The following is a 17,799-nucleotide window of genomic DNA, read 5'->3' on the forward strand; positions in this document are numbered from 1 at the left end:
CCTCGGAGGTCTGGGCTTCCTCGAACACACACTCAGGGCTTTTGTTTTGATTTTGATTTGATTTGTTTCTACTAGCGTGATTTAATGCTTAATTCTGCTCTTATGCATTAAAAGTCCTATCCACTGTCCCAATTCTTCACAGTCAGGCTGGTACACATTTATGTGTCCAGGGTCATGTCTAATTTCAGTTTCTATATCTTGCAGACTCTACATTTACGGGGAGAGTACTTGCCCAAGTAAATGCTCCCACTGAGTTGGTCCAAAGCCTAATAAGGGGCAAGAGATCTGGAAACAAAGATTACAAGATAGAGAGAGGGCTCAAGTACTCATCTGATGTTATTCAATTAATTTCTCTCTTCCCTTCCTTTTTCTTTCCTTCTTCCCTCTGGAGCCGCCACGTGTCATAACAGCACTAACAACGTCTAAACAAAACAAACATTTCTTTCAATGGCTGCATAACACATCACGGATACGTGCATCACAGTTTACTTAGCCTGGCATGAGCCATGGGTCCTGGCAGTAATGTCAGGATTTACTGAGTGCCTTAATCAATAGACTTTGGGAGTTCTCATGGGTCAGGTTAGATTTTTCAGGAACCGACTCTGAGACAGAGTACAGTGTGCAGTATATTTATTAACGAGTAAACACCCATGGAAGGAAGAGGGAAGAAATAGGACGGGGCAGAGAGAGAAGTTGAGCTGCCATGCAGGGTGGACAGCCCCAGGAAACTCTAGAGGAGGATGCCCTATCACAGTCGCTCTGCCTTGGGCCCCTCTATAATCAGTCCTTAGATGTGGGTTGCCCTGGGAAGGTGCTTGTAGCTAAAGCAATCCCTGAAGGGGGCTGGTAGTGGAGGCTGGAGATGCCAGTACTCCCAGCAGCTGGGCAGCATGTTCCCCCTTGAAGGGGCCTGCACGGGGCATCTCTGAGTCCATCACATGCCTTATTCCTCCTCAGCTCTGCAGGGCATGGTTAGAGATAGCAAAATTCACACAGTGGAATCCTATGCAATTGTGATGAAAAAAATGAAGCCACAGAAAAATACTTCATGAGCAGTTGCATCCCCTGGGGAGATCAGCTCGGTGCTTTGTGACCACCTAGAGGGGTGGGATAGGGAGGGTGGGAGGGAGACGCAAGAGGGAGGGGATATGGGGATATATGTATATGTATAGCTGATTCACTTTGTTGTACAACAGAAACTAACAGAACACTGTAAAGCAATTATACTCCAATAAAAATGTTTAGAAAAAAGAAAAATACTTCATGACATGGAAATATGTTCAGTTATTATATTCAGTATTTATTTATTTATTTTTAACATCTTTATTGGGGTATAATTGCTTTACAATGGTGTGTTAGTTTCTGCTTTATAACAAAGTGAATCAGTTATACATATACATATGTTCCCATATCCCTTCCCTCTTGCATCTCCCTCCCTCCTTCAGTATTTATTTATATAACTATTTATCTAGAACTTTTGATGTGCCAGACACTCTTCTAAGTGCTACAAGTGAAAAAAGCAGGTTACAAAATAGTGTGTACAATTTGTCACGCTTTTATTTTTTTTTTAAGTGTATATATGAATTAAAAAGGAAGAAATTAAATATCAACAGGGTTATATCTGGATGATGCAATGTGGATGACTCTTTTTTGTAGTTCATATGTTTACAAACGATCTATGTTACAGAGAAATAGGTAAATTATTAAAAACGTGTCCTTTTGGAAATCTTTATGGTAAAGTAGCAAGGATGCAGACAAGGACGTATGTTTCCATTCATACCTTAGGCATTTTATGTTCTATTACTAGGATTATGTGGGGAGAAAATAAACATGAATCTTTTCAAAATAGATAATGTGAACACAAAACCCATAACAAGAAACCAGAGACTAGCTAGGAAAAGGAAGATTAATTTTCAGACAATATCTGTAAGTGATTAGATGAGGCATTTCAGGTCCTGAATGTGTAAGTATGACTGGTTTATTTTTCCAATACTGTAAGTGCTTTCTAACTGTGTTCTGCTAATCTCTCCTTCCCTCTGGCTCAGTGGCTCCCTTAACTATTTTTAACCCCATTCCAAAGCTCATCAGTGAATTCTCATTACTAAAAATCTCAGTTCAGTTAGAAAGACTTAGATATTTTCTTCCTATCACTACAATTTAGACTTGAGACTCCAGTGGTTTGGGAGGATATGGGGAGGAGATGGGGGGGTATCTCCCAGGTAATCCCCCTTCAGATTCCCCATATACACTCTTCTGAGAGTGAAGTGATGTTGTCTTAAGTGACTGGACTGGGAGAGGCTGCGGTCCCTTCCTCTTGGTCCTTACCACCATCCACCATCTGGCTCACTGCCAGCAGCCTCAGTGTAGACAGGGGGAGCTGTACAGGTCTAGCTGATTACGATGCTCGCCCAACCCTAAACAGCTCCCCTAAGCACCAGAGGATGCTCTGCCCCCTTCACTGGTTTGCAGCCAGTTGCCAATCTCACCCACACTCCAGTACCCCAGTTCTCAAACTGGATCCATCTTCAGTGCACCTCAGGAACCCGGAATTAAAGGGAGGTATATGTGCCCAGTCTCTGCCTGGCCATACCACTGCCCCATCACCCTGCATTGCTATTCCTTCTCTGTGGTAGTTCCAAGGCAATTTAACAAGTCTGGTGACTAATGTGATTTCTAACTGGACTACCAGATGTTGGTCCTATACACACCCTCAAATTTTCCAACCCTCATGGGGCTTCTCTCTCATCTTTGGAACAAAGAACCACTGGAATGTTTCTATTCACAAACACTGCACTCCTTAAATAGACCCCTCACTTAAAATCCACTTTTTTTTTTTTTTTTTTTTTTGCGGTACGCGGGCCTCTCACTGTTGTGGCCTCTCCCGTTGCAGAGCACAGGCTCCGGACGCGCAGGCTCAGTAGCCATGGCTCACGGGCCCAGCCGCTCCGCGGCATGTGGGATCTTCCCGGACCGGGGCATGAACCCGTGTCCCCTGCATCGGCAGGTGGACTCTCAACCACTGCGCCACCAGGGAAGCCCAGTATATATACTTTTGATTTTTTTAAAGTTTTTGTTCATTTTATTAGATTTTGGGGGCAGAAGATTCTGTAATGCAATTTAAAGCTACCCTCTTAATCAGAACTGTTCTGAGAACTTTTAAGACAATAACTCAGATTTTGTCATTCCTTTGTTTAAAAAGTCCAGTAGTTCTCTCTGCGCTCAGCATAAGATCCAAACACCTTACCATGGCTTACAAGTTGCCCATGTACTCTTCTCCAGCTTCATTAGGTACTACTTTCACCCTATGTATGTTCCAGCCACAGGGTTTTTGCACTTGCTATCCCCATCACCGGAAATCCATCTCTCCCAGTGGTTCCCATCAACCTTTAAGTGCAGCTCAGCTCTCACTTCCTCTGAGAAGACTTTCCTTATCTCCCTACCTAAAGTACCCTGCATTCTCCATGCCAGTGACCTTTTTCTCATATAATCATGTTTTATTTCCTTCAAAAAATAATCACAGTCGATTATTATCTTGTTAATTTATTTGTTGTCTTTTTTCCTCTGCCCTTGTTGCTTCACCAAAACTAGAGTAAGTTTCAAATGAATGAATGAATGTCTGATCTGGGAGGTTTAGGGTGAGTTAGGTCTACTCAGTCCTGGGGAAAAAAAAATCATTTTATTAAATAGTGTTTGAGTAGAGCCACAAGCACAGGACCAAAATGCCAATTATATGGAGGTATCTACATTTTTTTTTTGGTATCTGCATTTCTTTAAGTATTGCCCTAAATTATTCTCTGCTTTAAAAACAATATTCATTATTCTATTCTGATAACAAAATGAATGAATGTTCATTGTAGAAAATAAAAATCACTATACTTCCTTACTCAGTGATAAACACAATGAACATTTTGGTGTGGAATCATCCATTTAGGAACTATTTGAGGTACTATTACGTGTCAGGTACAGTACTAGCTGGAATAAAACATGACACCTTCATGGCACGTTCAACCTTTCTTCTTTACATTTTCTCGCAAAATAATTGGGATCATACCTATTTATAGTCTTCTAAACCAGTTATTTTTACTTACAATGCAGTGCAGACATTTCCCTATGAGTTTATTCTACAACATAATTTAGTGGATGTATTGTATCTCACCATATGAATATGCTATTATGTACTTACTGAATCTCTCAGGTTGAAAATTCAGATTTTCAATTTTTCAATATTATAAATAATGCTATGGAAAATTTTAAACACATTTCATTATTTTCTTCATACAAATTCCTAGAATTACTGGCTAAAGGGTATATTCATTTTAAAGTTTTTGGGTTCATAGGATCAAACTGCATTCCAGAGAGGTTGTAAAATATATACTCCCCACAGGAGTATAACAAAGTGCCCATTTCTCTGCACTTTAAGCCAGGTTAGGTATCATGTATGAAAGTTTTGTTTGTTTATAAAAAATATTTAATTGCTATCTAATTTTTGTTTTAATTTATATTTCTTTGGCTATTTATATGTTATCTTCAGTAAGTTTCCCACTCATATTCTTGGCCCTCTTCTTTGACTGGGGGTATTTACAGTTTTAAAAACTGATTTCTGGGAATTTGTTACATATTTAAGATATTGACCTGACATATTCATTGCATCAATTACTCTCAATTAATCGTTTGCCTTTTTGCTAACTTTTTCTCATACATTTAAAAATATTTCATGTCAGTTATATAAATATTGTCCTTAATAATTTCTGCCTTTGGCGTTACGTTTAAAAAGAGCTTTCCAACTCAAGATTTCATATTTTCCTATTCTTTTCTTTCAGTCTGTCTGTCTCTTTCTCTGTTTAACTCTTTATATGTAAATATGTATATTGTTGTGTATGTTGTTATATGATACGGGGTAGATCCAACTATACTCATCCAAATAATTAAACAATAATTACAGCAACGTTAATTGGATGAATAGAATTTCATTGCATGGATATGCCACAATTTATTTGATCAATCTGTGGTTGGTCAACTTTGAGGTTGGACAATTATCCCCACTTTTCTCTCATTATAAAAATGTGATACAAATCTTCTCTATAAAATTCTCCAGGTTCAGTGTCATTTCTGGAAGTGTAATTTGACTATATGTGTAATTTCATTGTGGGACAGTTTTGGTGATGACAAGGTGTGGCTCCAGTGGTGGGTGACTAAAATAGAGTGTAAAGGTCGTAAGAAAGGAGGAGTCCTTTGTTACTCACAGCTCACTCCTCTCCCCTGTACCTGCCCACGCTCACTGTGGAGCTATCTGAGGTCTGCCTGGAAAACATCCTGCACTTAGCTGCTTCTGTGGGTTCTTAGGTGGGTTGTCTGCCCTAATTTATCCATTATTGTTGCCTGATCTGCTTTCCGTTTACAGAAATCATAAAAATCTCTGGCTTCTCTCCCTTTTGCTTTGAGTATTAAAATGGATTTACTTCTTTTTGTAAATATTTACTGTAATTTTAATGGAGTTTGAGGAGGACTGCTTTGGCTTTCTTAAAAGAATTAAAACACAGAATTAGGCAGACAACTTAACTCTACCCATTGGAATCCTATCTGTTCATGAGAATAAGCCACACTACCACTGTTTATCTGGTGTCAACTTGTTGCAAACTCTGCCAACACTGCAGGTAAAAAAATAGCCTTTTGAAAGCCTAATAAGGCATTGGCACACTAATATTGTTTGCCGCTCATAACAACACAATTCTCTTTATCTGAGTTTTAGCCTTACAATGTTTCCAATCAAATTATTGGCATAAAGATTCAAGCATAGGTACACAGCCATCTGGAACCACACCTGTCCACACCCCTCTTATACAAAAACATATCTGGACAAATGTGAGTACAAAAACACCAGCAGACATAATTATAATTATATACTCACAACTTCTTATTCACAAGAATAGGTGGTTTGCATGGGACTTCCCTGGTGGTCCAGTGGTTAAGATTCTGTGATCCCAATGCAGGGGGCATGGGTTCGATCCCTGGTTGGGGAACTAAGATCCTGCATGCCACACGGTCCAGCCAAAAAAAAAAAAAAAGAGAAAAGAAAAAAAGAATAGGTGGTTTGCATAGTGTTGACATAAAGGCTGATGACATAAGAGCAAAAGAAGGTAAGTGGAGGAGAGAGGGTGAGTAAAACTGAGAATAAGTAGGTCAAGAAATAATAGGACGCTTTATCATGGAAAGCATCTCCCAATATATACATATATCAAATCATTACATTGTACACATTAACCTCACACAATGTTATATGTCAATTATATCTCAGTGAGCTGGAAACACACTCACATACATATACACACAAACATGAAATAACAGGAGGCCAATTTGAAAGAAAATAAAGTGTATGCAAGAGACTGAAGAGTAAAACAAGGGGATTTGTAAAGAATGGGGGAAGTAGAGGGATAATTCTGGAAGGCTGGGGTATTCCTGTTTCTATTGTTTCTGAGTTTCATAGCTATTCTCCTTCACTCTCCTCTGTCATAAAGTGGACTTAAAATATTTATTTCCACATTAATCTTTTAGAAACAGCTTTATTGATATATAGTTCATATACCATAAACTTCACCCTTTTGAAATGTACAATTCAGTGCCTTTTAGGACAGTCAGAGTTGTGCAACCATTACCACTAATTCTAGAACATTTTCATCACCCACGAAAGAAACCTCATTCTCATAGCATTCACTCCCCAGTCCTCCCCCTCCCCTACCCCTGGCAACCACTAATCTACTCTCTGTCTCTATGGGTTTGCCTTTTCTGGATATTTCACATAAATGGGATCATATATTATGTGGCCTTTGGTGACTGGCTTCTTTCACTTCACAGAATGCTTTTAAGGTCACCCAAGTCATAGTCATATATCTGTACTTCATTCCTTTTTATTAATAACCAAACAATATTCCATTGTATGGATATGTAACTTTTTTCATTTTTAACTTTTTAAAATTGTGGTAGAAAACACATGCCACTTACCATCTTAACCATTTATAAGTGTATGGTTCAGTAAAGTATATTTGCATTGCTGTGCAACAGATCTTTTCCGTTCTGCAGAGATAAAATTCTATACCTATTAAACAACTCCCCATTTTCCCCTTCTCCCAGTCCGATAACCACCATTCTACTTTGTCTCTATGCATTTGACTACTCTAGCCGCGAAGCATGTGGGATCTTTGCTCCCTGACAAGGGATCGAACCTACACCCCCTGCACTGGAAGGCAAAGTCTTAACCACTGGACTGCCAGGGAAGTCCCTGAATTTGACTACTTTAGACACCTCATATAAGTAGAATCACACAGTATTTGTCCTTTTGGACTAGCTTATTTCACTTAGCATAATGTCCTCAAGGTTCATCCATGGTGTAGCATGTGTCAGAATTTCATTCCTTTCTAAGGCTGAGTAATATTCAATTGTATATATAAACCACATTTTGTTTATCCATTCATCTGTCAAACATCACATTTAAAAAATCCATTCATCACTTGATGGGCATTTGTGTTGTTTCCACTTTGGGGTTATTACGAACACCGCTATGAACACTCTTGTACAAGTTTATATATGGCCATATATTTTCAGTTGTCTTAGGTATATACCTAGGTGTGGAATTGTTGAGTGATATGGTAATGTTTAACTTTTTGAAGAATTGCCAAACTGTTTTCCAAAACAGCTGCACTATTTTACATTTCCACTACCTGTATAAGTATTCTAATTTCTCCACAGCCTTGTCAACACTTGTTAGTGTCTGTCTTTTTGATTAGAGCCATCCTAGTGGATGTGAGGTAGCATCTCATTGTGGTTTTGGTTTACATTTCCCTAGTGAAAAATGATGTCATGTTTATTCTTTAAATGGAAGAGAGGAAGGGATATGCCCAGGAAAACTGTTCTAGTAGCTTCATTCTCTATTACTGTGAGGAGATTGGGGTGGCTGGGGAACGCAGTGAGGGAGCGTCACCAGGATTGCTCAGGTAAAATCTAATATCAATACTTGAGACACTCACACCTCATATCTATGGAAATAACTCCTTTTTTAAGAAGCATCCTTGGGGGATTCCTTCAAGGGAGATCATACCTTCTGATCTCTGCTTGTTCTGACATTGAAACTTTTATTCCCATTACCTTTATATTCCATGTGTCATTCCATGTCCTCTGTCAGTTTTACTCTGAAAAGGTTGGGACTCCTCTTCCTCTTCTAGTTGACAGCCAGCTCCACCTAGAGTCTCACCTTTACTCCTGGTCTGGGACCACTTCCTACCACTTAGGGACTAAGAACTGAATATACTTTTCGCTGACTGATCTTGTGCACTATACAGATCTTTTAGTAGAGAGCCTGAGTCACTGAGAGTGAGGCCTGATCTCCATTTTCTCCCTTCTCCTTTCAGTCAAACATGTTCAGACAGGATCACTGGACCATACCGAGCCCATCCCCTCTGGTCCACTGCCTCACTGTGAAAGGTCAAAATGACAGCTCTGAAATGCATCACAGAATACCAAATGAGAAGGGCTGAAGTGGTTGAGGTGGACCAGTTTGAGGTGTTCTGCTTTAGGAAACATAGTAAAGTGTTAGGGCTGAAAACCAGTGAACTAAATTCAGTATTTAATTTCAGATGTTATTGATAACATCCAAGTTTTTGATCACTAATGATATTGTTGACCCTTCAATATTTGGGTTATTTTGTTCTATCAACTGATTAATTATAACCTTAGTCATGTCACTCAAAGTTTTCTCACAGGTTCACTGTAAGTTTATCAGCTTTTACCTAGTTTTGCCAGCCCGCAATCAACAGAAAGGCTGCTTATCTGCCTGGAGAACATTTATTGAGTCTGGGCACTGGCACATTTTGTGGACAATTGAAGAAAAAGCTAAAGAAGCTTTGAAGTTGTAAGTAGAGATTTTAAAACTATAATTATTAGACATGAAATTCAGGTATAAAAAAGGGGATTTATGCATGATTGTTCAAACAGAGGCTTAATTCATTGCAATACACCACATAATTATACCAAATCGCCAGGGAAACAATATGAAGAATCAAGTCTGCTATAATGTTCAAACAGAAATTAAATGAAAGGTTCAGCTCACAAAAGTAGTATCAGATGATCATCTCAGTTATGATTGCTGGGCAGATACTCTCATACCAGGTAGATCACGTTGAGGCTTTTTGCTTTTAAATACCAGTTCAACTGGCTACACATTCCACACGATGCAGACACTCTTCAGAAGTTAAAGGTAATAAGGAAGTGACATTCTGCCTCTCCCACAGGTGTATACAGAGTAGTATAACATGTCTGAGTTTTGCTTTAGGTTAAAAATCAGAAGAGGACTATCCCTCGGAATAGATTAAATCACTTCCATTAATGTCAGAATGTAACAGGCAGGGTCAAAGAGGAAAATAGTAAAAATTTGTTGGAGGTATTAAGAAACAATAAAAGAGAGCTTAAAACAGTTACGTTCCATTAAGAGAGAAAAAAGTGCTGTTACGAACATTATTTTCTGCACATTTTCCGATTGAAAATTTTATAAACAGTTTCGAGACATGATGGGTTTGTATGCTTTTGGGAACTGTGTATAAATTGCTAATATTCTTTTCTTGATCCTCTCTGGGATTTGTGAAAGTGTTTCTGTTCAGTGCTTTGGAGGAATGAGTACTGAAATATCAATGCATGGATAAGTATATGTGCCTATGTTTTTGTATGATGAGCCAGAGGTATCTGTAACTGTTATGTGAATTTCACGAAGCTACCCAGTAGATTTTTACTTAAAAAATAAGAACACATTTAGGCAGAGTCACTACAAATGACCATTCAAAAATGATTTTTCAGAGTGGGAAACAGAACATAGTGTTGACACTGATGGTTGTAAACAATGTTGAGGAGAGATTCATTCTTCGTAGGTTTCACTTTTCTTTCTGTTTTGTATCATTTCCTGTACCTGAGGAGAATGAAAAAGAATTTTTTCCACTTGCAGTTTTGGTCTACTTTGAGTTACCTTATCTTGTAGGGTTAAAATATATAGACATTTAAAATACTGAAGTCCTTTAAAATTTTTGCTATCTTGTGGTTTTACATATTATCTTACTGTAAATTTAATTTGCACGTTTCCTGACTGTTAAAGATGCTCAACAGATTGTCATATAAAAAATAAATAAAAATAAAATAAAATAAAATACAGAAGTCCTTGTACTGACTTGATACAAATAATTTAGACTTTGATAAGTCACGAATACGTGTTGTAATATCTAGGGACACCATTTAAAATATTAAGAAGGTTATTAGGGCAGTGATCTTATTCTGTATGATACTGTAATTATAGATACATATCATATACATTTGTCAAAACCTATAGAATGTAAAACACAAAGAGACTTTATGTAAACCATGGACTTTAGTTAACAATAACATATCAAACCAGCTGATCAACTGCAACAAATCTACCACACTAATGCAAGATGTTAATAATAGGGGAAATGGGGGAAGGAGAGGGAGTAAATGGGAACTCACTGTACTTTCTGCTCAAATTTTCTGTAAGCCTAAAACCATTCTAAAAAATAAAGTATATTAATTTTTAAAAATCACCCCAATGTGAAACCAAAAAAAAAAAAAAGATTAAGAGAGTATAACTTCTAAATAGAGAGAAAAATGGAACAATAAAAGAAAATAAAAAGTAGAGGAAAAGAAACAAAACAGGCAGGACAAATAGCATATGGTAGGACAATAGATTTAAACCCAAATATATCTTTAATAACATCAAATATAAAGGGACTAAATGCTCCAATTAAAAGCTTATCAGATTTGAATAATTATAAAAATTATAATACATGCTATATATAAGAAAGATATCTAAAAGACAAGGACAGAGTAAAGTTAAAAATAATAAATATATACCATTTAAATATTGACTAAAATAAATCTGGTATAGCTATAACAATATTGAAAGGAGTAGAGTTCATGTTATACCTCTTAATGATAAAAATTCAATTTACCAGAAAAATATAAGAACTCTAAATTCATATGCACCTAATAACATAGCCTCAATTACATATACACAGCGTAAATTGACAGAACTATAGGAGATAGGCAAATTCACAATAATATTGGACGACTTGAACAACATGTTTAGCAAACCTGATCTAGTGGATATATTAGACACTTCCCAATAATTGCAGAATAAATATTTTTTCAACCCCAATTAATTCATTCATGGCAATTAGCCATATGCTGCATCATAAAGCAAGTCAACACATTTCAAAGATTTGAAATCTTGACCTCCGAGTAAAATGCAATTGACTTAGAAATCATAAACCAAAGGGCAACTAGATAGCTAATATTTGATAATTTATATAAATAATCTAATGTCAAAAAATCCATAAGTTGAAGAAGAAATCATAATGAAAATTAGAGACTATTTTGAACTAAATAAACTAAAAACACCACACACTTAAATTTATGTGATAAAACCCATATGTATATATTATATATTAAAAAGGAAGATCTGCTTCCTATATGCAAGAGTAAGCAATAAAAAAAAATGAATTCTGCAAATAACAGCTATGTATTCATGGATAAAATACAACCCTCCCCACAAAAGAAAAAACCCACAAACCAAAACAAAACAAAAAACCTCACAGCTACCTGAAGGTTCTGGTGACTGAGCAAAGACAGGCAGATTTTGGAGAGGAGTCTAAACTTAGAGCAAGTGACCAAACGGAGCGAATTTCTTATTTTTTGTAATTTTGACCCAATGACAGTCGTGACTCACAGACATAGCTATGGCTGCACAAGAATGCCTCAAACTGTGACAGAAAGCCCCCTGTCTTTCTGGATGGAAGAATTACAGGAAGTAGACTGGTCAAATATGGCTAGATGCTGAAGAGTGAGGGGAAATCCTAGAAGAGGGGAGGAGATTCCTTAATTCTGTGCATGAACTCTGCACAAGCCTCAGGTTGACTTCTGAATCATGCGTTCATAGGACAGATTCAAAGTAGTAGTAGGCTTAAGGAACTGACCTGAGCTATGACCACAGAAGGCAAGAGAGAGAGCTTACAATTCAAATCTAACCATGTTAACTGCCAGCTAAAACAAAAACAACACCATCACTTGTCACAGGAGTATGACAGAACTCAAGTCTACACAGCATAATATTCACAATGTTAAGGATACAATTGAAATTATCCTACTTATAGAAAACCAAGAGAATGCTACACATTTTAAATGGAAAAGATAACTTTAACTTCTTCCTTTCTGATTTGGAAGCCTCTTATTTTTTATTTAAAAAAAATTATTTGGGGCTTCCCTGGTGGCACAGTGGTTGAGTCCGCCTGCCGATGCAGGGGACACGGGTTCGTGCCCCGGTCCGGGAAGATCCCACATGCCGCGGAGCGGCTAGGCCCGTGAGCCATGGCCGCTGAGCCTGCACGTCCATGGAGGCTGTGCTCCGCAACGGGAGGGGCCACAACAGTGAGAGGCCCGCATACCGCAAAAAAAAAAAAAAAGTGCTAATGCTGAAAATACTGATAATACTAAGTGTTGGGTATAAGTGATAAGGAAGTAAGACAACTGGAACTCTAAAATACACTGCTATTGGGAGTGTAAATTGGTACAATTGCTTTGGAAAATTGTTTGAAATACTCTACTAGAGCTGATCGAACACATACCTGACAATCCAGCATTCTCTCTTGTGGGTATACACCCAAGAGAAATGTGTGTATATGTGCACCAAGAGACACGCACATGAAAGTTCCTAGGAAAATTTTTTGTAATAGCTCCAAGCTGGAAATAACCTGAAGGTCCACATCTATCACAGAAAGGATAAATTGTGGCATTTCATACAATGAGTACCATACAGCAATGAAAACGAATGAACTACAGCCACACACAACAGCACAGATTAATCTCACAGACATATTTTGAGAAGAAGAATGAACCAATGAGTCCCTACTACATGGTTCCCTTTATATAAAGTTTAAAAGGTTTACAAGCCTACACAGATATAGAGAACAAGCTAGTGGTTACCAGTGGTGGGGAGCAAACTACTGGGTGTAAGATAGGCTCAGGGATGTATTATACAACATGGGGAGCAGAGCCAATATTTTGTAATAAGTGTAGTTGGAAAGTAGCCTTTTAAAATTGCATGAAAAATTAAAACAACATTTTAAAAGTCTCAAAGGTAAAGCTTTTGGCTCTAGAAGTCGTGTTCTTAACCACCAAAAAAAAAAAAAAAATGAAATTTAAAAATAAATTAAAAAAAAGGCTGATAAGTCTAAACCAAAGTGTTTCATGATTCATGTTTCATGGTAGAATTATAAAGAAAAGTGAGAATGTCATTATTGTAAAATTCAGAATAATAGTCCCTTTGTGGGAAGTGATAACCATGAAGAAAACAAAAGGGGGCTTCTCGGATGCTGGTAATGTTTTAATTTTTTTTGAACTTGAATGGTAGTTACAGGTGTGCTCACTTCATGATAATTCACTGAGTTGTATATGTTTTGTACACTTGTATGGGTGCTATATTTTATAATGAACAGAATAACAAGCTTGTTCTTTTTTTCCTATTCCATACCTGGCACAGCATAAAACTCAGGGGGTCTTCTGGCTTTTCATAGACTAGGTGTTCAGTGATCTGCTGAGGGAGAGAGAGAGAAAAGCATCACATTATGGTTCTGAGCTAAAGCTATATGGTCAGGTTATACCTGAAGCAATCTTTTACATTAACCTAACATGTACCATAGCATTTTAAAGAAATTCGTATATCTCTACATAGTGACAAATTACTTTCTTACTGATGATAAACTTGGGCAAATTAAGGTAAAATGTGGAGGGATTAAAAATTTAGGAATAAATAATAATGTATATTTTTCTAGTTTCTAAGATCAAAGTGTTTTGGAGAAAGATTTTGAGAATTGTGATTTTGCTAGACTGAGAAATCAATAAATTATTTGCTTTGAAGAATAGTCAAAGAAAAAGTTTGGAATAAAAATTTTAAAACACTGTATGATTTTTACATAGAAACTTCCTCCTAAGGCATTTGATTCTAAAAGGTGAAAATGATGTTCAGCGTTTGTAATAATAAATGAGGAAGAACATAAAAAACTTCAGAGACCCCCTTCCATATGTTTTACTGTTGTTGAATAACTCAAAAAATTATAATAAAGCAAGCAAAATTCTCACTTACAGGGAATAACAAAAGGGCAAATTTCTGGTATAAAATATTCTGGTCTGTTTAATGCATCCACGCTAATTAATTATTTCATATATGTGTCTACTGAACACATATTTATAACTAATTTTTCTGATAACAATGTTCAATGCATAAGCATTGTTTTTTCTTGACAGATAAAGAAAATTACTTACAGAACGATTAGAATTCTACTTTCTACAGCTTTCATCCTTGAGTTTAATAATTAGTATTTCTTTGGTTAAAGCCGGAAAATCCAGCCATTAGCATTCTCCCACAAAATGACATTTCAGAGAAAGAAAAGGCATACAGCAGTGTTAATAAAGCAAATATCACTTATCTCTATTTTATATGAGGAAACTGAGATTCACAGAAGTTAGGTAATTTCCTCCAAATCACAAAGATGAGAAGGGACAAAGTTAGCTTGGAGCCCTGGGCTAACAGATTTTAAAATTTGTGCCCTTTCCTCTATTTCCTACTTCTTTAAACTTAAATTCTTCCAGTTTAAATGCTTTCGTTTGGGGTGGGCCACTCTTACTTACAACTTTCTAACCACAAAATTACTTCATGTATATATGTCATTATATATGTATATACACCTTGCTGCATAATAATATTAACATAAAAATACATATGTCAGGAGAACAGAAACAAAAACAACCCACAAAACAGCAAAAACTTTATAAATGTGATAACATTCTATAATTCTGTATTGGCCAAGGAACGTCATACTTTAAAGAAGGTTCCAGCCCCATATCCTGAGGTCTATAAAATTTGTAGTTTCAAGAATTAGAAGCAACTTTTAACTATGTCATTTTTCTCCTAAAGACTGTGGGTTCTTAGATGGTCACAGGTTGGTCATCTTTTTTTTTTTTTTTTTTTTTTTTTTTGCGGTATGTGGGCATCTCACTGCTGTGGCCTCTCCCGCTGCGGAGCACAGGCTCCGGACGCGCAGGCTCAGCGGCCATGGCTCACGGGCCCAGCCGCTCCGCGGCACGTGGGATCCTCCCGGACCAGGGCACGAACCCGTGTCCCCTGCATCGGCAGGCGGACTCTCAACCACTGCGCCACCAGGGAAGCCCTGGTCATCTTTTGAAAGTATTATATTCCTGCCTGGAAAGTCTTTTTCTCTCCTTTTCAATTGCCATTATTTTGTCATTCCTTCCTAGTCTGGCTCAAACTTTAACCCTGGGCCAGATTTTTTCCCTAGCAACCAACCTATCAGATCTCTAATTCCTCTGAAGGGCTTCACATCATGATAAGAATCATTCATTTGGTGTTTATCATTTACTACTTTTGGTTAATATGTCTTAATGCACTTACTGACTTCTCATTAAGGTTATATCCCTTTTATAGCAAACGTCCTTTCTTGTACCTCTTATAAGCCAGGTCAAAGTTTGTCGTTTACATTATAATTACTTTAAAACTCACAATTAAAAAAGAGGTTGAGCGGTTTACCTGGAATATTTGCAGAATGTGGTGTTTCTCCATGTATCGCAGTGAAACTTGATAAGGATCTTCATATACTATAGGAGGGAACTGCTTCTTATAAGGTTGATTGTATGCCTGAAAACTCCTTTCCTGGTATTCTGAAATATCAACCTAAAATGGAAATATCCCCCAAGAGAGTCTTTAATGAATTGAAAATCCCCAGGAAGTTTTGTTGCTATTGCTGCTATCAGTGGAATCTGGTATTGATGGGATCTGAACGCCAGGAATTAAGAGCAAAGACATTATTATGAGAGCCCTGGATGATTCTCCAGGCAATGTAATGCACCTTAAGTCCTGGGAGGTACCTTAGACATCTCCAATCTACTTCAAATACTTTTCCCTTCACAGAGATTTCCAACTGACTCCAAATTCCTTTCCTTTGGTAGAAGCCCAGAGGGGGAATGACTTAGTGTCCCAGCGTTAGCAGCAGAACCAGGACTTGAAACCCAGGTCTCCTGAATCCTGGTACGTTGATCCTTCCTGAATGGGCTTACTTAGTGTAGCAGAGAAGGCAATCCATCTTTTTATTTCCCACCCTTCTCCTGCCCTTCCTGAATCCTATGGGTCACACATACCACAACATGTGCCTCTTCCTACATTCTGCCAGACCCCTGGCTTAACCTCCAACCTCCCAGGTGGGTATCAAATGCCCCTTTAACCTACAGGCTTGGTTTCCACGGGTTGAATTTTTTCTTGACTGACGATGTAGTCCAATTTGGATGAGATGGAGGGAAATCTTTGGGAGTAGGCTCGGTCTTTTGTTTGGAAAGTACTGGTCAATCTGTGATCAAATGGGATGAATGCTTGCGGATCAGCTACACTTGCTGTTTCAGTTTCAAGGGAAGCCTTGGATATGCTGCCATCTGTCTGGCCAGGCTCAAATTTGCAGGGTTGTACTCTGAAGTCAGCTTCTTTGTCTTCCTTGCTGCAGCCAAGCTGGTGGAATAATCTATCATCAGACGGGCTATGTTCTCCATAGTCAAACAGGTTGTCTTCTGTGTAATTATCCTCTTCTTCCACTAAATCGTCAGCCTGGTCAGATTCACTGCCAGCCTTGTCAGGGTCAGCAGCCTGGTGTTCAGATGGTTTAGTAGCTTGGTCATACACTTTGCGGTGCGTCTTTACAGATGTTCTGTGGTCAACTTGGTCAGACAATCTATGATCAATCTGTTCAGAAGTTTTTCGCTCAACCAGGCCAGTCAATCTACTTTCAATCTGTTGAGAAGCTCTTTGGTCAGCCGGGCGGGACATTCTGTGATCACTCTGCTCAGAGGCTCTTTGTAAAGATGGGACAGATGGTTTATGGTCAATCTCTTCAGAAGCTCTTCTCTCAGCTAGGCTGGACATTCTGTGATCAATCTGCTCAGAAGCCCTTTGTTCAGTCTGTTCAGAAGTACCTTGTTCAGGCAGAGCAGACATCTGGCTGTCAGTCTGTTCAGACTCCACACCGCCAGCTTGGCTAGATGCCTTGTTGTCCATCTGTTCTGATATGCTTCGGTTAACCTGATCAGATGTTCTACGATCGGCAACATTAGCATGGTTGGATGCCCTGAGGTCAGCCTGATCAGATGTTCTTTCTCCCATGGATTCATATGCTTTGTGGTCAGCTTGATTAACTACGTTGGGTTCAGCCAGGGCAGACACTATCTGGGCAGCCTGGTCAGCTGCTCCGTGATCAGTCTGGTCATCTGCTTCCACTTCATCCTGGTTCTGTCTGTTGTCTTCCTGGCTGTCTGTGTGGCTGTCATTTGGGGACTTGGCTGTACTTTGGTTTTCCGATGATTCCGCCGGAGCCTCTTCTGGAGGTTTTTCCATTTTCTGCCTGGTACCAGACTGGTCTAGATTGCCAGACGCTGTGGGTGGGGCCGGGCCGGGTAGTCTAGGCGACCTTCGGAGCGCACTAGACAACAATACCCGCGGGCTTTGTTTGGACCTCCGAGCTCCAGCTCTTCCGGGCGCGCGGGAGGATGCCGGTAGATGCCGGGAGGTGAGCGGGGGAGCCCCGCCGCTGCCTGGGGAGGGATGCCTCCGGGCGCCCAGCGTGGATGCGAGTGCAGGGGCGGACACCCTGTCCCAAGAAGTGGTGATGCCCACAGCCTGGCGTCGCCACCGCCCAG

General features: G+C 38.6%; 1 protein-coding gene across 1 annotated transcript; it reads right to left on the bottom strand.

Moving 5' to 3' along the window:
* Positions 1 to 12,057: 12,057 nt before the first annotated feature.
* TEX55 (testis expressed 55) lies at positions 12,058 to 17,497 on the bottom strand. The gene is made up of 4 exons (XM_032629413.1): positions 16,346 to 17,497; positions 15,650 to 15,793; positions 13,577 to 13,639; positions 12,058 to 12,090 (listed from the first exon to the last, which is right to left on the bottom strand). The coding sequence occupies exons 1-4, from the start codon at positions 17,495 to 17,497 to the stop codon at positions 12,058 to 12,060; spliced, it is 1,392 nt and encodes a 463-aa protein (XP_032485304.1).
* Positions 17,498 to 17,799: the final 302 nt, after the last annotated feature.

This window comes from Phocoena sinus, chromosome 4 (assembly GCF_008692025.1).
Source record: "Phocoena sinus isolate mPhoSin1 chromosome 4, mPhoSin1.pri, whole genome shotgun sequence".
Classification (NCBI taxonomy): Eukaryota; Metazoa; Chordata; class Mammalia; order Artiodactyla; family Phocoenidae; genus Phocoena; species Phocoena sinus.